This window comes from Aspergillus niger, assembly GCF_000002855.4.
Source record: "Aspergillus niger supercontig An08".
In the NCBI taxonomy this organism is placed as follows: Eukaryota; Fungi; Ascomycota; class Eurotiomycetes; order Eurotiales; family Aspergillaceae; genus Aspergillus; species Aspergillus niger.
Window position 1 is genome coordinate 1,794,468 of NT_166524.1, and position 24,112 is coordinate 1,818,579.

Genomic DNA, 24,112 nt, shown 5'->3' on the forward strand with positions numbered 1-24,112 from the left:
TACCTAGTAGTACCCAACAGGAAAACAAATACTAGATGATGATATTCAATTGTCTTAAGTAATATTTAGGCATAGTCACCAAGAACGTAGCAGGTTAAGGAATGTATACCTGAAATATATTTCTTACACGACACATGATGCAAGAGAAACAACATATAATATCCAACGCTGCGCTAGTAACATTGAACTAGTTCGTTACAAAAGTTCAGTACATTCGTATCATGAGTGATGAGTGATGGCTGGGAAAAAAGGAAAAATTTAAAAACCCGGAGCAGTCCATTCGTCTATAAGGGCATGACATGGGGCAACAGAATATAGCGACAAAGAGACACAACACAAATTAACACAATGGTATCATGCAATGATGGAGTTGCAGATAAAGACATGTTGAAGAAAAATTGGAATCTGATGTCATGCGTTCCTTTTATTTTCTTTTATTTTCTTTTATTTTCTTATTTCTTCCTCTTTCAGCGGAGAATTTATTATAGTTGGTGATCCTCTTAACTATCCCCTGACGAGGTCGGGCGGCTTCGCGTGAACTCCTGCATCTCGCGGAGAGCTTCCGCACGACGAGCCACCACGTCTTCGCGCCGGACGACGTTCCGAAGAGCTTCGCTGGCTTGGATGAGGCCGTCGATGCTGATGGCGTGGTTGGTCATTTGATGGTTGATGTAGGTATACAATTCGGCTGGGGTGGAGCAGGTGGTGAGGAGTTGTTGCTCGTTGAGTTTGAGAAGGGCGAGAGCTACTTGGAATAAAAATGTGCTGCCGCCCCCGTTGCCGCTGGCGCTGGGGTTCGAGTCGTTAGGATCCGTCGTGAAGGTGGAAGAAGGGGCATTGGCTGTGCCGGTGGCGGAAGGGTTGTTGACGGCGCTGGTTACATTCAGACAGAGGACTACGTCCCAGACGCGGTAGAGGGCTTCGGCTGAGAGGCAGTCGGTGAAGACGGAGAGGAACCATTGGAACGTCAATGCCTCGAGTTCAACGCCCAGACTCTCAAGATGGGCGGATAGCTTAGGCAGGATTTCGGCGATGTACTGGCGCAGTACCACTTGGTCGGCTCGGGAGGCTAGCAGGCCATGATCGTAGTAGTGTTCGGGAAGGATCACCTCAATCATAGATGTGAGGAGCCAAAAGGCGTCTTCAGCAGTTGGGGTGATAAGCAGAAGAGATGCGGCGATGAGGTTCATGCCCTGGCAGTAGCCGACCTCCGGGTTGCGACGGGAGTAGGCCAGGAGCACCTCCTTGAGCTTGGTAACGCCGGGTCCTCGGCGGAAGAACACATTGTCGGTGAGAGTCCGGTTGATGTCCATGTCAATCTGGGCGACGACCGACGAGTCGGGCTCCAAGCCACCGGTACCCTTCACCAGGTCATCGTAGTAACCAGGTACCCGCATCGAAGAAGCGCCACTGCATTCGGACCAGACCTTTGCCCGCAGGGCAACTGGAATACCGCCCAGTACGAGGACCCGGAACTCGCGCCATTTGGCACGGCCGACTTTCCCCTTGTTACCTAGGCCAGAAATACCCACCACTTCGCCATCGGCGAGCGATGCTTCGGGCATGTCGACAGACTGTAGCGCACGGTCGGAGGTGGCGGCCGCTGCTGCGGCAGCTTCGCCGTCTTTTCTGCGCTCTGCACGCACTTTGCGCAGGAACTCGTTCCACCGCACGGTCCGATCACGTTGTAGGGAGTCATGTAGTTCTGTCAATTGCTCGAGCAGCAATTTAACGGGTTCATTTTCGCCTGCAGCCAGACTTAATGCGGCTGGCTCGTCGGAGGAAACTCCGGCAAACTCGGGGCGGTCTGCGACTACTGTCGATGTAGATGCCGATGGCTGAGAGTTCGAATTGACAGAAACTGCGCCACGTTTGTCGACAGCCACAGCAGAATTGCGAGGTGAGCTGTCGCCTGCTGTGGTGAGGGATACGATAGGACCAGCTGAGGGCGTATGTGACAGCAATTCTGCCGGTCCCGTGGGTACCCTCAAGTAATCTTGCCATCTCCGAAGTGCGACTGTACCAGTTTCCGGGATCTCGGGGGACGCAGACACAGGCGAAGGCTGAGGCTCTGGCACTGGCTGTAGTTGCTTCAAAGAGTCGGATGCATCATCACCATCGGAAGCGTCGCTCCGTAAGCTGCTGAGAGTTTCCGCAATGCTGAGCCGGTTGCTGCCTCCGGCATTCTTGAAAGCGTTCGCCTCCCTTTGTCTTTTCTTCCGACGCTGGTCGTAGATGAATCCAAAACGGTCAGTCAGCAACTCGCCTGGCTGGTAGTTGTTGTACATGTTCGAAAGAGTAGGGGGTCTTGATTCCAGGGGAAGAATGGCATCCATCTCAACGGGCCCGAGGCTGGTCGCGTTTTTAGCTGTAGCGTCCGGGTTCGTTCCTTGCGAGACACTTGCAGATGGTTGCCTCCGGCTGATTTGGCCAGATTTGGCCACGCTGTTGGGCCCAGTTGCCCGCCCAGGAGCGCTGTGCACGCTAGTATTGCTATTGATCCGCTTCAGTGCGGCCATGGCTGAAACAGGCCCCTTAGCATTAGGGGGGAGCGCAGGAGATACACCTTTGCTACTACCCCAATTCGTGGATGAAGCTCTGCCGCGGCCATCATCACTATTGGTCTCGTCCTTCGCTTGTGAGTTCCCAGCAAACAACTTGACCGTCCACGAGGACAGCGACTTGGATGACTTGCGTGAGTGAGTACTGGCGTCGTCTCCGCCAGTGGATGCATTGAGATGTTTCCCAGCAACTTCACCCGCACTAGGCCCTACTTGGCCTTCTGGGGGCTGAAATAGTTGCTCGTCCAGCGCTTTTCGGCGACTAGAGGGGTTGGTAAGATTTCGCTGACGCTGGGTTTCTTCCTCTTCGACCTCACCCATCACGCTGCTCGCCCGACTCGTCTTCCGGCTACTCGTCGTATTACCGAAAATAAATTCCTGCCAACTTCGAATGGACCCGTGTCTCTTGCGATTTGTTCCCGACTCCACGCTAGAATTGCCAGAGCGTGCATCGCTATCGAGACGCTGGGGGCCTCGAACAGTAGCCTGCACATGATTTGAAGCAGCGTCTGTGCCTTCCTCATGAACATGAGATCCAAGCCCATCAATCATCGCCTGCTGCATCAGTCCGTGCATACTGGAGGCGGAGCTCCCTGGTTGTTCGGTGTTGCCACCATGTTCCTGACTAGCTTCATCGCCCAACGGCGCATTCTCCAGCTGATATAGTCGACGCTCAATGTCCTGATTCGAGACAGAAACCTCCCGAAGCATCCTCTTCAACTCCCTCTCCCTCGCATCAGCCCGCTGTCGCAGAGCTGAAATCTCCGCATCGCGCTGTGCCAAATCACGGGCGAACTGTCGCACCAGCTTAACAGCACCGGTACTCGCAATCAGACGCTCAATATGAGAATCATCCGCCAGGTGCAACGCCCCCGGAAAATCGCGAATGGGCACCGAATCCCCGAACAGGGCAGCACGGCCAGGGCTCGGTGTCGAGCCACCCGTCAGCCTGGCCAAGGTAGACCTCCGATCTCGATTGACATCCGGTGTACTTTCACTACCTTCTTCACCTTCCAACAAGGCATTGGTCAACGCACGGTTCAGCGCGGGCTGGCCGACGAACCCCTCTGGGGAGCGGTCTGGGGAGAGCGAAGGGAACGAGGTCAGGTCGGTGGCTGTGGCACTGGAAGAGGCCGAATTACGTTTTTGCGAGCGGGCACGGACGGTCTTAGCCTTCTGACTTCGCCGGGAAGAGGAGGAGGTCCGAGACGAGGAACGACGCGGTAGTTGTGGGATATCGCACTCCGCCATGACTCGAGGGGCGGTGAACAGAGCCAGATACTTGGACTGCGGCCTTCATGTATGCTTCGTTTTTTTGTTCTATCTTCTTTGCGTGATTTCTGAAACAGGAATGCAGAGTTTAATAAGTAGGATCACCGGCGTGTGTCTTTTTATAGCCTCTAGCTTTGTGTTCTTGCTGTGCTACCTGAGGCCGGTTTCCGCTGTTTGCGACTTTGTTTGTGCGGCAGATGGTCGAACTGAGCAACCGGAGATGATGACAACACCCGCACGCTAAACCGCAAGACGAAGAAAAAACTGGTAGAATTGCAAAGTAAAGCCGCGGAAGAAGGAGGTCGATGCTGAGACGGAGGCAAGGAATGACAGGAACGCGGGGGGAAAAATTGAGGGAGGAGAAAGTAGCAGCCAGGGTCTGGAATGCCGGCTGCTTTGGGGAGCCGAACGAACGGACCATGACGTGTGGCTGCAGCCATGTGACTTGGCATGCCGCCAGCTCACGCTTATGTAAGAGGGACCTGGTGCCTGAAATTTAGGGATCGTCGATCTTCATCTCCGGCGGTGAGGATGCCTTAACTCCGACGGGAAATGATGCCTCAGGCTCAGCATCTCCCTCCCTCGGCTTCTGCTCTCCGTCACCTGACCCTCAGCCTCGGTTCTCCGCAGCCGCCGGCCGTCATTCTGGGGGGCTGCAATGGGGGGATCGACCTCGTAGGAACAAGTAAGATGGTTGTTGACTTCCGGCCGGTGTAAAGACAACCTGTTACACTCTTCCCTCCCAGATTTCAGGATCATTGTCTGATATAAAGGCCAAATCTCCAATACGTGGAGCTAATCAACGCGGTCATATTTCTGTTCTCCATACTTCATCCATCATGTCCTCAGTAGCCAAACGTCGTCTCCAAGCCGTGAGCCAGCAATTGGTGGAAGGCATTCCGGATGCAGGCACATTCGAGGGCATTCCTCGCATCCGCCAGGTTGCTGGCGATTCTGTCGGACCGTGAGCATATACTTACAACTCCTTGTATACATACTTCCCTCAAAACTAACAACGTACCACCGAACCAGCCGAGTCAAGGACAAAGTCGCAATTGTAACCGGTAAAAACTCCCCTTCAACATACTACTCACTATCAGCATGCACAAATACACACACACATAGAAATACATACTAATAGCAACCAGGGGCCAACTCCCCCGCAGGCATCGGCCGCGCCGCAGCGCACCAATATGCCCACAACGGCGCCAAAGCCATCTACATCTGTGACTACGCTGACAGCCACCTGGCAACACACAAGCGGGAGATTGAATCCCTGTATCCCGGTGTAGACATTCACATCCGCCAATTCGACGCGGCCGACGAAGAAGCCGTCAAAGCAGTCGTGCACGACGCACTAGAGAAGTATAACCGACTGGATATATTTTTCGCCAATGCGGGCATCGTGGGCCAACCGAAGATCTTCACTGAGGTTACGGCGGAGGAGTTGATGAAGACGTTGAATACGAATGTGGCTAGGTGAGCATCCTATCTGCATCGAGGGAGTGAAATCCTAATATGATTCTTGGAATAGTGTCTTCCTAGCAGCCAAATACGCTTCCGAGGGTATGAAGCGTACCTCAGAGGCGAAACGGTACCCCGGAGGTTCTATTATTTGCACAGCCTCTATTGCGGGCCTGCGCTCTAATGGTGGTTCGACGGATTACTCTGCTTCCAAGGCGGCGGTTGTTTCCATTGCCCAGACGTGTGCGTATCAGTTGGCTGGGACGGGGATTCGCATCAATGCGATCTGTCCGGGGTTGATCGAAACAGGCATGACTCAAGCGATGTTTGATGCCGCACGGGCGCGAGGCACGGAGCGGAAGGTCGGGCAGCTGAATCCTCTGCAGCGCGGAGCGGTTGCGGATGAGGTAGCTCGGGTGGCATTGTTCCTGGGGAGTGATGAGAGTAGCTATGTTAATGGGCAGGCTTGGGCCGTATGTGGTGGTCTCAGTGCTGGACATCCGTTTGTGCCGGGCAAGTTGGCATAGTGGGTATCCAGCATGCTATCTATCAGGTTACTCAAATTACTCTTCTAAAACGAATACAGAGTCTTCAAATGAGATTTGTAAACCAACAATTACATTCAGAGGACCGCAGAGGTTTTTTTTGTTGCGGTAGGGAATTGGCTGGAACCAATCCAGTGTATCTCTTATACTCCAGCTAGCAGCTTTCAAAGCTGCCCTAGTCAACAGGTAGAAGTATGGACAAATGGAAACAGGAGGATGACAGATAGGAAATTCGGGTGAATGAGGGGTCGGTCCAACGAGTGGAAGCCAAATGATCTACTACAAGGCGGGAGAAGTCCATGGACTCTCAAGAAGGCAAAAGTGGTATAAAGACGGGATGGCAGGTGGGAATAACCAAAGCAATCAATATAGCCGTCCCGTGAAAAAACAACTGGGGTCACATGGTGCTCCCGAGGAATGTGAAGGAAAACAACGCCTGGGTAGAGTCACGGAGTAATAACAGAAAAACAATGGGAATCTCCAGATGAAAAAGAAAGGTGAGATAACAGAAAGGTGTCGAAGAAATTCAAGGCAGATAAATCAATGCCAAAGAGTGGCCACAACTCGCTCTAATTCGGACAAGATGGTAGGAGCAGACGTCGCGTCAAAGGTCGTCGAAATCAAGCGTTGCATCGTCGTTCTAAAGAGACAATTACGCAACCAGTCGGGAAGAGCCGGCCCGAATGAGGTCCTCGCTGGCCTGCTTGGACAGAGTGCCTGTCTCAGTGTGGTCATCAAGACCATCGGTCTCATGAGCGCGCTCATCATCATCCTCGATGATCCGGGTCGGGATCTCGCCAGGCCCATATTGTTGACTCGACCTCTCCGGGAACGTCGAGCTGCTGACCATCGACATCGATGTGCTGGACCGGTTGTGCACCAGGTCTGGGGTCGGCGGGACACTAGAGCGCCGGTGGTCGGGGTGCAGCGAGTGGTTGTCGCCGTCTCCCATCTCACTACCAGCTGGTGTCAAGTGCCCACGAAGTCCGTCAGTCGTCAGACGACGGCTTCCATTTGGGGTTGTCTTGCCGGATGCGGGGAGGTCATCATCCTCGGCATCTTGAGCGAGCTGTAGGCCTTCCACAGCGGCAGCACACTGCTCACTGATGCTGCGGATGATGTCGGAAATTGCATCAGTCTTGTCACGCAGGTAGCGATCTGCAACATCAGTTATGCTGAGACGTGCAAGACGGTTGTGACTTTTACCCATGCTGAGGAGATGTTGCTCCAAGTCAGGGCTCACATTGTTGGCGACGCTCTTCGCCGAGATGTTGGCACTAGAGCGTCGCGATGACACAGCAGATTCTCTCGGTGTCTCAGCATCCTGTCCGGCTTCCTTGGCCTCGACGGCGGCCTCCGGTTCGGGCAGCTCGGTCAGGTCGGTAGAGCTACCAATCGAACGGACAATGTGCTCCATGTGATGTGTCTGGCCATTAATAAGGCTGCGGAGACCCAGCACCACGCGCTGGGCCTCATCGCGTTGCCGCGTGAGGGAGGCATTGGAGTGCTGCAAAGAAGCAAGCTCCTTCTGGTTGCGCTTCCTCTCGCGTTCGAGCTCTTCAGCAATTTCCTGTTGGAGAACCAACGCTTCCAGAGCATCGTCGCGCTGCTTCTCCGTGCCGGACAGGCGGAGAGAGAGACGAGCCACATCATCCTTCTGCTGGTCAATGAGACCAGTAAGACGACGATTCTCGCGCTTGTGGTTCTCAATCTTAACCTTGAGCTCAGAGGTTTCCTTGGTGAGCGTCTCAGCGAAAGCCTGGAACTTGAGGAACTACATGGGGTTAGTCTCCGAATTCTACACGAGGAATGCAGGGAAGGGGAACGAACCTGCTGCTTCCAGGTCTCCAGCTCCTCAACCAGGAAGTTGTTGCGCTTGGTGACCTTGCTGAGCTCGGTGTCCATGCGACCCTTGAGGTTGATGAAATCCTGCCAAGCTTCCATCGCATCGCGAGAGTACTGGTTCCTCTCACGAACAATTTCATTCAGATGGCGCATGGAAACCTTGGTCATGAGAGGCTTCTTAACAGAGCCACCAAAGATGGCCTTCATGCCAGTGTTGCGTCCCTAGTACACAGATTGTTAGTGAAAAACAACTCACACATGATTTGCGGCCAAAGGGTTACTTACCAACTTCTCGCACACATGATCCATAACGTTCATCACAGCATCCTGGTTCCACCAAGAAGGATCCTGGACGCTCTCAACCTCACCCCGCATCACGATGATCTGCCCAGCGGGGATGAGTTTGCCACCGGCATAAGCAGAACGGAGGTGGTTGGGAACACCCGAGGGTGAAACATCACCATTCAAGGCCTGGGTCAACCGGTTGATGAACTTGGTGCGCTGACCGGGAGTCAGAACATCGGGCGGGCTCGATGTCAGGACGAAATTGCGGTCCAGATCCACGACCAGAGCATCAGAGGGAGCGTTAAACAAGGTTCGGCACTCAGCCGTGACACCGAGAATGTACGGGCCGGGCTCTTGAACCAAATCCTTAATGTGACGAGCGTGGACAACGGGGACATACAGTCCACTCCATTCGTAAATGCGAACGCAGTAGCGGATGGTTTCCGCAGCCATGGTGAGCATGGCTGGGTAGTGGCTGACGAAGATGATACGACGTGTCGGCGATACGGCGGCTTCAACAACACCCACCACATTTGGGATTGACAGACAGGTGAAGAGGGGCCACATGGAGAAGTTCTGGAAGCCCGTCGGGGACGATGGGAACTGATAGCACAGAGCGTAGTCCTTCATATCGATGCGAACCAGGTCGTTGAGGCGGGGCGCGGGAAAGCTCAGAATCCGCGAAACCTCCTCCGCATGGAACAAGTTGGTGGCCTTGTTCCAATGAATCCACATGCCACGGAGATAGTCGCCCAGGAGGTCGTAGAGTGGGTAGCGGGAAAGGAAACTCAGGCAGTATGGGATCCAGTAAGTCTCTTCCGGGTTATCGTAGAAATCGGGTTCCGTTTTCTTGCGCAATTCGCGGATCGTTTCTGCACGCTTGTCGTCTGCGCGGGACCATACTCGCAGGGCGATACCGTAGAGGGTGTGAGAGGAATCCTGCTGCAGAACGAAGGCATGATGGACGCAGTGAGGCTGGTTCTTGCCGGTGCAGATCTCTACATCGTGAGGGAAGCATGCCTATTACGGCCAGTCAGTTTCAGCCTTCATTCATTCTGCCAGATAGCGGTGACTTCAGAAAAAACATACCCTCATGGCCGAATGCAAGGATTTGGCGATTTCATTATCTTGTTCCAGACGGGGACTGCTTCCCAGGATCTCCGGCAACCAAAACTGGCCCACGGCTCCTTTCATGTGACCAATCTTTCCCTGCGCTGGCGCGGGAGCCCGGACCCATTGGGACGGTTCCCGACCAACACCGCAAACCATGTAGGCATGAGTGAGGGTTTTGGGGGTTCGCTGAGAAGCTTTCGTATTGGCTTGCGAAGGGATGGGTTGCGTAATGCGGGAGTGAAGTGAGGAGGTGCGACTAGGGACGACAAGCGAGTTCTCGCCTTGGTCGCGGGTTGACGGCCGGTCGCGAGTGGACGGACGAACGAAGGAGGCGTGGTCTCTCAGAGAATGACCCATGGTGATGGTTTTTGTCGATTTTTCAAGGGATTGACGGGGAATATTATAGTATGTACAGACGTGGGTTGCGTAATGGACTACTTTTTCCCGTTTGGGATGCAGGCGGTCTCCGAACCTTGGTTCCGATGGTTGCGTCCAAACAGTAGTGAAATCACGACTGGCTGTTGACTTTTTGCCGTTTCCTTTTTTTGCTTGCTAGAAGACTGGATGGCAGGTCGATAGAACAGTAGCACTGCTAGAGGTCGAAAAGGGCGTGATGGTGAAAGGAAGGACGGCTATTAGAATAGGGGGGGATGTTGTTGCAACTAAAAAGAGGGAAACACAGCGGAGATGAGATCGGACGGATCGATCACAACTACTCCCGCGAACTCAATTGATGGGCATTTCTCACGCTCTACAGCACATCTAGATTGGAAAAATCTAATGAAGTGTGGAAGCGAGGAAAAACAACTCCCTTGAGTGGCGGTTGTGTTGATACCGGACGGTCCTGATCCTCGGAGGGGGAGGAGTTGGATAAGGAACGGAAAAGGGAGAGAGAGAGAGGGAGGAGGAGGACAAAGGAGGGGAAAGAGGAAAGAAGAGGGAAAAGGGCGTGAGAGAAAGAGAAAGAGAGCGAGGGAGAGGAGAAGGGAGAAAGAGAATAATAGGTTAGGTTAGGTTAAGCCAGGTTAATTGGAACCGGACGGAGAGAGAAGGGGAGGAAATGGCAAAGCAGGGAGACAATCTTGACCATGAAGAGTTAAGGTGGAAAGAGGAAGCGGTTAGTAGAGGTTCGTTGACCACTAAAGGGGGCAGAGAGGGCCCGGTGGAGGTGGAGTGGAGAGCTGGGCCGACGAAGTACTGTTCGAGTACTCTTTGGCTGCGAGAACCACCCATGAGATACTTAAGGAGTGACCTTGCCCTCTCTCTTTAAGTAGACATTGTCTCTGTTGGAAGAGAAGTCATAGCAGAACTTATAAAAACCGTATTATATATGCGTACTGCTGCCATTGCAATTATGGTATATTTCCTACATAATAATAATAATAATCATAATATCTCCAGGAGTGTAACCTATCCTTAACCGTATATTATTTTTTTTTTCTGTTTTTTCTAGGCTGTTCCTGCGCCGGTGGTGGTGGGGGGGAAGAACCGCCTGACTATTCTACTAGTCAGGGACACTCTTGCTCTAGTCGCTCCATCACGGCTTGACCTCGTGCGGCCGCTCCCACCCGGACGGGCTACCACTTACCAATAATTATCCTTCCCTGGAAAAGTACAATCAATACCTCGTAATACTGCGCTTCCAGTCCGGCCTATCGACTTCTGCTGCATCCCTGTCACAGTCCTTGCGCCCGTGCGGGGAGAAGAAGCTTGTACTCAGTGGATGGACTGCGGCAGGTGAGAACGCAATAATTGCCCATATTCAAGGAGAGGGGATGCCGCCCTTCATCCCCCCTCTCTTATCATTCCAAGACTCTGACCATGCGACAGGCTAATATCTAGTCAAGACGATATCCCGGTTCAAAATCCCACGATAAGACTGTCTACTATTATTACTATCCATCCACTGCTAGTAGCATGAGACGGACGGCCCGAAAGTCTCTCTTCCACGCGAGAATGGATCTTCCAGGCACCCTGCCAAAACTGTTGAGAACCGAGAAACAAAGCAAAGGGTGGAATAGGAAAAGAAAAGTAAAATGGAGAGATCATGCCCTGAAGAGGATAAAAAGGCAAGGTACGGAGTAAAACCAGTCGCATTTGGCACGATGCGAAATGACAAATCCTCCACGGGAAGGTTCAGTCGAAAGTTAAACCTCTTAGTGCCGTGTCTGACCAGGACATTGGCAGTCTTATTCTTGAGGTTGATCAGTCCGTAGTAGTCAGACACACACACACCCCGGTCTCTGGTCGCAGATTCTTTGATCTAAACACCTACACCAGACCAGGATGTGACCACGCTTCCCTCCTCCGCGGTTTCAATCTGCCATGTCGGGTCCAACTGCAGTACACCGAACGTGGGACAAGAAAAACTCCCCGGCTATGCAGTCAGGTTGGAAAACCCTAACAATGCTGTTCTCTCTGTACTGCAGCCCCTTACGAGCGTAATGATATCTCCGACGCGATAAATTTAGCAAAAAGCAGAGAGAAACGGTGCAACGCCGGTGAACTAGTTAAACTGGCGGGCACGGTCATCAGGGGTCTAAGACAAACGTCCCGGAATGGGAGATTACGGTTTCTCCGCCGGACTTCCCATCCTCGTCGGTTGATGAATGGGAGGTGGTCACTCCTCCTGACCGCCAAACTCTATCGACAATTTGATTTCTGAGATACAGAGTAGGGCAGCGACAGAGGCCTCATCTAGTTGGCTAGGCCCTCTTTGCTCTGTACTCCGACGGTTCGTGTCAGAACCAGATCAGCTATCCCTGCCTGCGCGTGGAAGATCATCATTTCAGGATGCGCAGTGGTTCGCTCTCGGACGCTAAGGCTCCAGCAATTAAGACTATCAACTAAGGGCGTACGGCAGAGGCCACCATAAGTGCGGTCTGGCTCATGTAGGACGGCAGTTAGGGGCTTGTTCAAGTCGCACTCGCATAACTAGATACTTGCATCGCTGACGACGTCCCCAGCCGAGAATTCTCCTCCAGCGGCTGAAGATGCGCGCAAGCAGAACGAGGAAAGGCAATACAACCTGCCATCTATCTCGACCAAATAGAGTAAAAGCAAGACCTCACAGCAAGTCTCTCAACGAAGACTTTGAATCTGGTTTTTGGTGCATAGGCCATGGGCGTCGCCCGGAATTTTCGGCTGTTCCATTCAACCCCTATTGAAGTGTTTGTGTGTCTCCGTTTTCAGACTCGAGCGCATTGACACTCGACCCTCACGGCTGCAGATTGTAATTCCGGTGTCATTCTCCAGAACATCGCTAGACGCCCCCATCAGGTCCATTCGGTCGGTAAGCGACGCGTCTGTCTCACTCGCCCGCCGCTGGGTCCGCTCCACCGATCGAGTCAGTCCGCCATTTACCCTGACAGTCATTCGTCCACCGGCTGCCGGAATATCAGATTCAGTGCATGCATGAGAACGTCGATCTAGATCCCCAGTCTGAGGCGCGTACGTGATTGCAAGATCGGGATATTACCAGTCCGACAAACATTATGCTGTGTTCACAGACATCACCCGTCAACCAAGCCTGACGGTGTCGACTCGATATCACAAAGTACATACCCAAGGCAGCAAGCATGAGGAGCAAGGCAACAGAAGGCAGAGGGGGGAAAATAATAAGAAACAAGACCGCACACCGCCAAGTCTTTGGGGATGGAACTTGGCCGAAGGATGTTCTACCTGTAACAAAAAGCAAACCGCGATCGGGCCCTGCAGAAGCCAGATGGAGACTGGATACCGTCGCGGCATGAATCGTATTAATTTGGCCATCCATGGTTCACCAACGGGACTCGGGATTCTCATCTCACGGTCCAGATCTGGCTGTACCAGACTTTTCACCCGCTCGAACCCTTTGAACCCACTGCACGCACCATTATCAATCACAGAAGTTCAAGATAGAATTGTTTGCTCTTCAGTGCATGCCTCATATATGAAGATTGCAAGTTGACCTGTCGACCGGTTACCTGTCTGTATCCGAAATTAGCATTCGGTTAATCTATCCAATGCTCAATAATAGGGCCTGCCTTAGCTCACCATCGGCACTCATCTTTGGACCTTGAAATCTCCGACATCAACACAAAGAGTTTTAGAGGTTGGTTTCGGATACACGGAATACTACGCCCTACCAATAACCAGGACGAGTAATCACCTCCACTCGCCAAAAGTGCGATGCCGAGAATTTACACATCTCCAGCAGCTTTCGTCGACTTATCCCAACAACGGATAGAATTTCCTGATACAATTTCTACACTAGCACAAACAAGAGAACAAAGAGGTATAACGGCAGCAGCAACAACAACAACAACAACAGCCAAGCAACCCTCAATCCCACCTGTATCAATCAAATTAACCCGATATTAAAAATCAACTAAAGGTGTCTCTCTCTTTGTCGCTCGCAGGGCAATAATGACAATAAAAGAAAATTAATGCCAACCGCATTGGTCGCACACAGTTTATTATTCTCTCTGCCGATCGCTTTCTGTATCCGTCGCCTAGTGTTTCATCATTTCCACACCCCCGAAGTTCGCTGTCCCACATGATCGCTTCTACAATCTTTCCGGTGTTTTCTCGAGCTTCGTTCCATCTGTCTACTAATCGATGTAGACACTATATTTGTCCAATGCGCCCAAGTTATGTAATTTATGCACCGGGCTTACTACAGTACTATTTGTCCCTGGATAAGAAGTAGACACAGAGCAGTATAGTACTTATTATATATTGCTGCTGATGCCAACGCAACAACAGATGGCGCAACTAGCTGAGTAGAATGGAAGAGCGAAGTGGAGACTAAAAGGGGAAATTATCATAAACTAAGTAACTATAAGAGCACGGCATTAATCCGATATGTCATATTACTATTAGGAGTAGATACCGTAGCCAACCAACCAACCAGGGATTCGCATTTCAGCCGTTGAACAGGGTACGGTTATCGACCGTTAGACGCTATGCATCAATCCTGGCAATTAACTAAGACATATCATAGATCATATGATAACACACCCCCTTTAGTCTTACAGTAGTCTGGTGGTGGTAATCCGAACAGTTGCGCTATTACTGCTACTACTACTCCGTAGAAGATGCTAGTGATCGGCAGACATAGGCCGACTGCTAACTTACTTCCGGCTTATTCTAAGTCAAGCGAAATGATTCCCAATCGATATTAGATCTATTATAAGTACTCATAGCAATGCTAGTTATACATGTTGACGGAGAGACAGACGAATCATTGAAACACGTAAACCATCCCCGCGCGATCAACACTCACAATCATCCCATACGGGCTTCTCAGTAGTGCAATATCCTGAATAAAGTCCAGATGACTCTTCAATAACTGCTGTTGCTGCAGACTAATCACCGTGCTCCGGGGTAGACGGCCACTTCCGCTCTTTTTGGCATTGGCGGCGGCGGCGGAGCTCTTCTTACTGCCATTCTGGACTGGGTCGGGAGTTGAAGAGGAAGGAGTCGGAATGTGCTCCGATGTGATGACAAGGGAAGGGATGGGTTGAGACACGTCGTAGCGTGGTTTACTGGTCACAGCGCCATCCGTAACAACGTCTAGCCCGCTGATAACACTGGAATGCTCCGGTCGGGTGAGGTCCCAGAACCGGATCTTGCGGTCGCAGCCGCCTGAAATGATGAATCCGCAGCGAGTGGTGTTGTCGCGACCGTCGTCGGGGGTGTCGAAGCCAAGTGCAAAGGCACCGATGCCCGCGGAAGGTGATGGGCCGGATGGATGGTGGTGATCTGTTGGGCCCGATGCTAGTCCCTCCATTGCAAATCGGCTAAGCATTCCCTCGGGTCGGCTGCTTTCGACGTGCCAGGGTTCGTAGTCTCGTGCGCTGCTCGGGTATCCTAGTCGGGTAAATCTGTGAGGGTCGGTATTGCCTGCGTTGGGCTGGTTTGGGTTGTTGACGCTGGGTGTGTCTACTCGGTATACTTCTCTGCAGCGGACTCTTTCGATATCCCAGACGGTGATCTCATTGCCGTGGCTGCCGCTGCTTGAGACGCAGACCCATCGTCCACGGCCCTTGGTTGGATGGAGCTGGATCCTGTGGATGGCGCCAGATCCCGAGAGGCCCCAGGCTTTGAGTCGTACGCGGAAGCGAAGATCCCACAGGTCGAGTATGCCATGGGAGGTGCCGATGAGGAGCCAGCTGCGCTTTCGGTCGCAGCAGAGAGTAGTTGGCGTGCCGTGATGAACTGGGTTCTGTAAAGAGTACGCCGGAAGCATTGTCTTCATGTCTAATGCCAGGACACGACAGGTGTTTGTGGCAATGAGAAGCGTGGACTGGCCCTCCAGACGGAAATGCTCCATCCAGATGGGATACTCGACGGTTCCGTCTTCAGCTGTTGGGAGTTGGTATTCTCGCACAAGTTGAAGCTTTCCATAGCGAACGGTTCCGTTGGCATTATGGTAATCCACTTTCACTGCATGGATACTGCCGTCATTTGCGCCGGTGACGAAAGTGTGAGTGTTCTCCACAAAGGTCAGCGCCTTCAATTTTGCTTCGGTAGAGTGTCGGTATGTCTGACGGGATCTCGGTGTAAGATTTTTCTCGAGACGAGTGGTATCCCAGATCTTAGCGGTGCCATCGTCCGCAGCAGTAACGAAGAAGGCATGGTCCGGTGCCACAACCACGCGGTTCACAGGGCCGCTGTGTTCCCCGAAAACGGCTACAAGACCTCCGTTCGGTTTCCACACCTTGTCAGGCTCTTGCCCATTGGCCTTTACAATCGGACGCCTTACGTCTATCTCCTTGACATAGGGCCCTAGATCAAAGAAGTCGGTAGGATAATTCTCCGCAAACACAGAATCCAGCAGTTTGAGGACGACGGGATCGTCGCCCGCATAGGAGTGATTGGCGTGGAACCTAGGGCCCCCCTGTTCAGGTGATTTCCTGTCACGCGGTACAGGAGAAGGGGAAGAAGACACCTCTGCTCTCTGAGATGGCAAATCAACCTTTCCAAAGGCATTGGCCGAGCTGGTTCCAGTTTCTGCGTATGCCTTGGCTGAATCCTTGCGGTTTAGTAAGCTCATAGCACTGGATTTCCGATGGACACCGGAGGCCAACTTTCTAATCGCAGGATTTTCCGCATCGGTAGGTGTCGATGAACTGTCTTGCCCGGGACTCTCCCTACCTTCTGAGCCCCTACGTCCAGTATCTGAGCTAGGAGGTGACAAAGGCCGTGACCCGGGCACTCCACCGGGTGATGATGCTATTGGTGAGGATACTGGCGAATTCTCCGCCCGGATGTTGTCCAAGGCACTCGGTCGTGGGATTGTCAGGGCAGCTCCCGGGTCCCTTTGACTCCGTGAGCGCATGTGCCTCCGGCGGGAATCAGGTCTGTTATCAATGGTCGTTGAAGCATCAAGTAGAGCATCCGTAATGGTATGCAATTTCCGCTCGTCAGATCTATCGTTTTCAGTCTTCCCGATAGAACTTCTGCGTGGTCTGGTGTTCTGAGTCTTGTCAAAGAATACAGTTTGAGGAGTCACACCGTGCTGCATTAGAGCAATGACATTGTTCAAATCAGAAATTCCATTTTCTGATTCTCTTGGTTGACGCATCGACACTCTCCATATGTACTCTCGAAGGGCTAGAAGTTTAAACTCATCATCGTGGTTCATTCCCATATTTCTCAGACGAGCAATCCACTGCTCATCCTCCTCATTCTTGGGCTGCAGGCCAGGATGAGTGGAGGCTTTGTGTCCCAGTTTTGTGAGCGAACTGTCAGTTCCATTCAAGGTGAATATTCCATCACGACTTGCTGCTTTCCAGAAGATACCCTTTTCTGTCTTCGATACCCAAATAAATGCTAAATCGTATACGCCCCTTGTTAATGGCTTTTTGAGTGCGTCGAGCATTTCTCCCTCGGTGAAGTTCATTATCTCTGCTATCACAAAAGGCTGCACGAGAGGGGCGAGGATGCAGTACTTATCGGCGACGGAGAGGAACTTGGTTGAGCTGACTACAAAATGAACTGCTGCCTCGCGGATCCAAGCGTTAGGATGCACGAGGAATCGGACTGTAATATGCAGAAGATCCCACGTAGTAGACCGTTGGAAAAGACCAATATTTGCCATCACTGCTAGTGACCGAAGGACCCTTTCAACAACAAACTCTTCTGGGTCTGTCATTGATTGGACCATCAAGGGCAGAATGTACTGCTCCAAGCTTGTACTTCCAACGTAGATTGCAACGCCAATGACCGCCTCAAAAAAGGCACACTTCAGGATCCAGTCCCTGTCATTCAAATAGGTGTTTAAATGGCTCAGAACAACCTCGCTGGTTTTGAGATTACCAAAGAACACACAGAGGTCGGATACGGAACCTAGAAAGGCGCGACGGACCGAAGCATCGCTGTCCGTCAACAGAGCTTTAGTGTGAGCCTCGAAATATTCGAGAAGGTCGACTCTCGCAACGTCATATAAATTGTGATAGGTAGCATCTTCTGTCCACCTAGGTTCAGATCCAGCCGGTATCAGAGCGGGCAAGCGGGTGTCAGAACGCAGTGCTTGGATCATATCCAGAAACCTTAATGAAGATCGTGCCAGAGATGCAATGCATGAAGCATATGCAGCCCGAACCAATGGACTCGGGTTCGAACTGCCACTAGGGATGAACGGTTGCAGTCTGGGAAAGATGTACTCGGAAAATAAGTACGCGTTGACCGGCGAGACCACGTGGACCATTTCCAATAACTGTGCAAGAGCACGTATCGCAGCAACCTTGACGGAATCTGCGCGGTCATTGAGAAGAATCATAATATATGGAAGAACGCGATCTAACTTTGCCTCGTCGGACAATCTCTCAGCAAAGGCAAGGAGAATGTCACAAGCTTTGATCCGTGCGGACGATTTCGAAGTATTGCGGAGATTAGATACCACAAGCGTCAGAAAGATCAGCACACCGTCATCCGACTGAGCTGGAGACTTAGGAGTTGGCTGTCCGTATTGTGGTAGGTCCAGTTGAACGGGGAAGGTATTGCCAGTTAGCCTGGAGGTAGTGCGACTAGAACCATCTGTCGAAGACTTCGGCGAAGCCCCCAGAAAGTACGATATCTTATCGAAATCATGAAAGACTCGCTCTATTCTCTCATCAGCTTCCCCTCTACTTGCTGACTCGGCCTCAACATGCGCTCTCCCCGATGACGGATCAGTCATGAGGGACATGTACTGGTGTAGGAAGCTGTAGAAATAATCAGGGAACGCCTTGTTCTTCCAGAAGTTGAGATACTCTTCAGCCGAGTACCTAGACTCTGGCTCGAGCTGAATCATGTGGAGGATTAACGCGCGGATCTCAGGATCCTCGATCTTGGAGAGTTGGCCATGTTCTGGACTATACTCTCCCTTGCGGTATTTGTAGATTTGGCTCAAAGTGAATATAGGCGACTCCAGAAAAAGCTCCGCGATAACGCAACCTGCACTAAAAATGTCCATAGCCCAGTTGACTTCCCTACTTCCTGGTTCTTCGCCAGCCACGAGGAACCTTTCGGGAGCCAGATAGCAGGTTCGGCGTCCTGACGTGTCGAAGTAGAAAGAGAAATCAGCCGGGTTATCTTCTGGAAGAAATGTTGGCTTGAAAGACGAAGAAAAGTCGGACAAATAGAGCCAGTTCCATGAGGTGACCAAAACATTCTCTGTCTTGATATCGCCATGGAAGACGTCCAGCGAGTGGCAATCCCTCAGTGCGCAGAGCAACTGAAAAGCGATCCACTTCTTTTCGATGTCTTCTGGAAATGGACGGGTACTACATTGTATTAGGAAGAGTCCACGGCAATTCTATGCGGGTTACATACCTCATCCGGTCATAGAGAGAGCTGTGTATGTACTGGCGGACGAGGTAACCGCCAGTACTGGTTTCCAGTATTCTCTGATAGCTCAAGGCATTTGGAACCTCAGACAATAACTTGCGCTCCCCTGCAACTTGTCAGATCTCCTTCTGAATATTAAGTCTGATGCTCATTGGACTTACGGAGGATAGCTTTAATATATGGTTCCAGCTTCATGCTGGGGTAAGGCTTCATGATTACCTTTACAAAGACCAGTCCATTGTGCTGCCTCGCTCGGATACTTTTCATGAATCGACCACCACCCATCGACTTCTCATACACCAGGTCCGCGAGCTCGGGAACATCGATCCCAGCCGAACCCGCGGACAGGGTTGTGAGGGAATAGCCTTGGCCCATGGTGTTGAAGTGCCTTCATCTCATGAGGCTTTGAATTCGTAGACTATATTAGGCATCTGCCATTAATTACCACAGAGGTAAGCCGATCGAACGATCTACGGCGTTGATCATCCCGGCACAAAGCTCAAAAGAATGATCGGAGGATGTCGCAGGATGAAGTCAGTCCAACGCGTCTGGAGGGGGTCCGATAGTGCATATCAGTCACATGATGCCGGGGAAGGCGGTGAGTCTGCAACATTCCGGAGCCTGAATGAAGCAGCCTCATGGGGAACTGAAGGTAGGACTGCTACTCCTTGACAGGCGGATTTAGTAACAAATTTGAAGCTCGTCTCAAGGAATATGACTTGATTAGTAATTTCTCACCCAACTATACGACAACAAGTCGATCGCGATTAGGGAATCGATTGTCTAAAAACTTCTATTGTATCGTACTATTTATTCGGACTGATCATTTGACTGACAGGTGTCGATCCACCACTGAAAACACGGGAATCTCCTCCCTACCATCCAATTACCGCGAACTCCTTGATGTTTCACTCACCCTCTGGCATTGCGAGTTCAGGCACTGATGTGCTGGCAAATTCCCCATCTGATTCGGTGACCGCCATACAATGATGCGGTGCTAGAGTGTCGAAGCTTGTTTTGCCTGCCGGTTGGCACCAAGCACTGCAGCCAATCACAGCGCTGAGGACCCTCATAAAGAACAACGGCCCCATTATTGTGCTGATAGCGAGCTGTACAGCTAGCTGGTGCACTTTCACGCACTCATATTTAGCAGCGCACCTTAACTCTGGATCATTAACCAGCTGCGTCTCACTGCTGGGTGACGATCCACTTGTTCTTGATTTTTCTCTCTCGACGTCTCTGCTGGCAGGATCTCGAATAACCTCAACCTTTCCTTTGAGCCCCTGCTCGGATAGTTATTTAGTACCCGTCACTAGCTCCTAGTAACTAAAGTTAGCATTAGCTGGGGACGTGGCTCACCGACAGATTATCGGACTTTGCACGCCTCCAAAGCAAAATCCCCTGCAGATATCACGACCTCGTCTGGGACGTATTCAGGTACTGTTTCTTGTGGCCTCTCTCCACACGCGTCATATTGGCGTGTCCCGCTGATCTCCCATGCAGGTCAACCAATTCTCCCACCACATGGCTTCCCTGAGGCTGGAATCCTCTACTTCATCGATTGCACCCGCTGAACAGCCACCTTTTGAGGTTCCCATTATTGATGATAATGAACCACTCGTTGATGTGGTTCGCAAACTACATAAGTACAGCTGGCCCGATATTAAATATTTGCATGGCTAGCTCTGTTAACAGTTACGAAATAGCTATCTGGTGGTCGCTATTAATGATGTCGCATGCACCTTTGAGGAGCTAAGGTTTTCTCCCCATGGCCAAAGCCTCCGGCTGCTCCTGTACTCCTTGGCCGAGAACTCGCACAACCCATGTATAATCGCTGCTCTGATGTAGGTAATTCCTATCAAGCCAGACTCTCCCGACGGCTCGGTGGTGTTGAGACATATCTTAGGATCTTGAAATGGCAATTTACCAATGATGCTGAAACGGACTGGGGCTTGAATGAAAGCCGAGGATATGCTTGTGAATACGTTGCTTGGCAATTTCTCTGTCACGTCAATCAGCGCGAAACCATCGAATTCCTTCTTGAGGAACTCAAAACTCCAATGCAGGGCAGTACAGATATCTCACAGGCAGAAAGAGGCACATCTGGGTTTGCGACGATGACCGGTGAGGCTTTTTCGCAAGAAGACGAAAGGACACCATTATTATTGAGCTCGTCATCTTCGCTTTATCGGTTCTTTGGTGGCAAGAGACGTGCAGGAAGCTCACTTGACATAAATGAGCCGGGGACCAACATGTCTGCAAGTGACGCATATGAGCTTGAAAAACTGTCAAGGTTCTTTGGACTGAACGCACTCGAGATAGCCACAATCGCCCAAGCGAAAAGATTTCTAAGCCAGAAGGTGGTTCAGAAAGTGATAGACAATATCTGGAAGGGCGAGATTGTCTTCTGGGACTCTTTGAGCGTGCATTCGAAGAAGAAGCCCCAGTTTTTTAACAAAAGGTAACTCACTTCTGCACTACGTGGTGTAGATGCCATATGCTGAAATCTATGTGTCTGGCAGAACCGCCGATCCGTACTCACGATTGAGAGTGCCAGTGTATCGGAAGGCCTTTGAAGCGGCCTTCTTTGTCTCGTTTTTGTTCCTCTATTATGCGGTGTTAGTTGAGAGGAAGCCTACTGGCATAGGCATCTTTGAGACTATGATGTACATCTGGATCGCTGCTTTTGCATATGATGAAGTCAGCGGGATGGCTGATGCCGGAATGCTCTTCTACCAGATGGACTTCTGGAGTGCTTGGAATATGGGCATAATTGGCACAGGCCTTGCCTTTGTCATTGCCAGTGAGTCATTTGCACCATGCCACTGATCTGCCTTGCCTCGACTCAGCTCTTCCAGCTGGGCCAGTTTCCGCAGCTGGGCTCACTGGGCGGGCCGGAGTATGGTTGGATCGCTGACTTACACAACCATCCAGGAATTATCGGACTAGCCAAACAAAGTGATTACATCACGGATCTCTCGTTTGATATTCTATCGCTGGAGGCATTGTTTCTGGTTCCAAGGTAAAACCAAGCCCCCCTGCTACGATGATCCTGATACCTGTTTCAGGTTCTGACACGACAGCTGAACAGGATCTGCTCCCTTGTGAGCTTGAACTCCTATTTTGGAAGTCTGGTAAGGCAATCCATGCAGCCGGAGACCCGGAAGAACCCTGTTCTGGAAGCCACGTTGACAGTTTCGACGCACAGATCCCTGTTCTCAAAGAGATGGTATAGTTACTCCGCTCGCCCAGACTGTGGCAGGTGGCGAAAGGCGCTGACAAGGGGGCCTAGACAAAAGCGTTTTTTCGATTTATTCCGATAGTCGTAGTGCTGTACCTTGGTAGGTGATCCCGATGACGCATAGGACAAGGCTGAAGAAGACCAACGCGCGGTAAATGTGCATCTGCAGGGTTCCTGACCACCTTCACGATGCTCGCCCGTGACCGCCTCTCTCTGCGGCAAATGTCGTGGATTTTGGTGAAAGTGTTCTTTGGGTATGGCGGTGAAAATAGCCCCTCATCGACCGCTAGTTGACTGACAGAGCGAGGTAGATCGAATGTGCTGGGCTTCGTGCGTTGTTCCTAATCGGGTAACATGTGTTCTTCAAACTGACGGTGGCTGAAATGATTGGAAAAGGACATCGCTCACGATGTGAGTCTAATGCAGCAGCGCGGCCGCCATGCAGCCCAAACCCGGATTTCCAGGGGTCTTGCAGAATCGGTTGGCTCTCGTGGAAAGTTTTACTGACGCGCTAATTCTTAGATTTCCCCGATCTTTGGCTACGGTCTGATGTGAGTGCTTCTCCAATCCCCAGTCCTCTACTGCGCCACAGGCTCCATGAGATGTGTCGGTCGCATACACTTTTGGTCACGTTGGACGTGTTTCCAGCTGCCCTGTTACTGCGATAACCAGCCATGCATTTTCCTTCTCCTCCTCATGCTTCGGTGGAAATTGAGGCGATGCGACCCAGTTCCTAGAGGCTGGAGACCCGGTGCCGCCCGGAAACACATGGCGTCAAATCGGTCGCGGCGCAGGGTACAATGAAGCCTCGCGTGTTTTCGCGAATAGCGGCATTCGGACGATCATCCCGGCAGAATCATTTCGGTGCTCACAGGAAAGTGGCTGATTGGTATGGTCGATAGGTTGATTTTCGTTTCGATGACCAACCTTCTGTTGATCTCGTCGTTGGTCAGTCTCATGAGCATGAGTCTAGAAGGGGTAGGTCCAAATGTCCAAATCATACTGCTGGGTGCGGGGCTTGCTCGGCCTCCTCCTCCGACATGTTGTGTTATTGTTATTGTGCATGAGCCATGCTAATCTGTCTACCCAACCGTGCTCCTTGTCCAGGTCATGGCGCATGCCCGAGAAGAGTATCTCTTCCAGTATGTGTCATGCTACTTTCCTTCGGCCCTATGGCCCCTCCCGCTGATGTGTGGTAATAGGCTGTCTATCTATGTGCTAGAGAGCAGTAATTCTCGGAGATTGACGTATTTCATGCCCCCCTTGGTCAGTAAACAACACCCCCTCTCGACACTTAGTTTTTTTGTGGCCCCTGCATGACTGGGTTGGGTTGTGACGCTGACAGCAGCCATGACTCCACGATAGAACCTCATCCCCCTCCTCTGTATCCGCCCCATGAGGCTCTTCTTACCTGCAGAGCACATCCGCCGGGTGCGCATCGTTCTGCTCCGGGCCACCCACCTCCCGTTTGTCGCACTGATCTGGGCCTATGAATCTAGCCGCCGCTACGTCTCTCGGGGAAATAGCCAATTTCCGCCAACTGCCACGACGACCACCGCAAGCAGTCGACCAACATCTTCCATCCAGATGGGGCTCCCTTTCTCCACGCACCATGCCCCGCTCCATGCCTCCGCACTGGAAGGGCGTTCGTGGGCATCCAGCCGGCCTAAGGAACGGTCTAACCCGGGCCAGCACCCCGAAGCGCGCGGACCAACTTCGGGCCAGGCTGGCCGTAGTGACACCGCGGATATGATCGACGAAGTGGAACGGTTGCGCACTCAAGTGGATCGAGTGGCTGCTCGGATGGCCTTTCACCAGCGAAGCCAATGAGGGCAATTACAGAAAGTCGGAAGAGGTGTCAGAAAGTGGTATATTACGGTGCACTGCGCAGGGCAGAAGGAATGGAGGGGAAGGGGGGAACCACAGCGGAAGGATGGTATACACACGCACCTGGCGCCAGGCCGGTGCCA

General features: G+C 51.8%; 5 protein-coding genes across 5 annotated transcripts, besides 1 other annotated feature; 2 read left to right on the forward strand and 3 right to left on the reverse strand.

The window, feature by feature from the left end:
* Positions 1 to 127: 127 nt before the first annotated feature.
* Positions 128 to 136: a sequence feature (Short protein (An08g07500, CAK39999.1) was converted to a misc_feature.).
* Positions 137 to 500: 364 nt separating this feature from the next.
* On the reverse strand, positions 501 to 3,812 carry An08g07510 (uncharacterized protein; the record flags this gene model as incomplete). Its single annotated transcript, XM_001392831.3, has 1 exon — positions 501 to 3,812. The coding sequence occupies one exon, from the start codon at positions 3,810 to 3,812 to the stop codon at positions 501 to 503; it is 3,312 nt and encodes a 1,103-aa protein (XP_001392868.1).
* Positions 3,813 to 4,672: 860 nt separating this feature from the next.
* An08g07520 (uncharacterized protein) lies at positions 4,673 to 5,824 on the forward strand (the record flags this gene model as incomplete). The annotated part of the gene is made up of 4 exons (XM_001392832.3): positions 4,673 to 4,797; positions 4,866 to 4,897; positions 4,982 to 5,312; positions 5,368 to 5,824. 4 exons carry the CDS (start codon positions 4,673 to 4,675, stop codon positions 5,822 to 5,824), a joined length of 945 nt encoding a protein of 314 aa, XP_001392869.1.
* A 670-nt stretch (positions 5,825 to 6,494) lies between these two features.
* An08g07530 (uncharacterized protein) lies at positions 6,495 to 9,442 on the reverse strand (the record flags this gene model as incomplete). The annotated part of the gene is made up of 4 exons (XM_059749185.1): positions 6,495 to 7,616; positions 7,673 to 7,909; positions 7,973 to 8,992; positions 9,062 to 9,442. 4 exons carry the CDS (start codon positions 9,440 to 9,442, stop codon positions 6,495 to 6,497), a joined length of 2,760 nt encoding a protein of 919 aa, XP_059601215.1.
* Positions 9,443 to 14,309: 4,867 nt separating this feature from the next.
* Positions 14,310 to 19,276, reverse strand: An08g07540 (uncharacterized protein; the record flags this gene model as incomplete). The annotated part of the gene is made up of 4 exons (XM_059749186.1): positions 14,310 to 17,547; positions 17,623 to 18,837; positions 18,887 to 19,007; positions 19,063 to 19,276. 4 exons carry the CDS (start codon positions 19,274 to 19,276, stop codon positions 14,310 to 14,312), a joined length of 4,788 nt encoding a protein of 1,595 aa, XP_059601216.1.
* A 1,448-nt stretch (positions 19,277 to 20,724) lies between these two features.
* On the forward strand, positions 20,725 to 22,297 carry An08g07550 (uncharacterized protein; the record flags this gene model as incomplete). The annotated part of the gene is made up of 5 exons (XM_059749187.1): positions 20,725 to 21,362; positions 21,424 to 21,704; positions 21,836 to 21,923; positions 21,993 to 22,035; positions 22,247 to 22,297. The coding sequence occupies 5 exons, from the start codon at positions 20,725 to 20,727 to the stop codon at positions 22,295 to 22,297; spliced, it is 1,101 nt and encodes a 366-aa protein (XP_059601217.1).
* Positions 22,298 to 24,112: the final 1,815 nt, after the last annotated feature.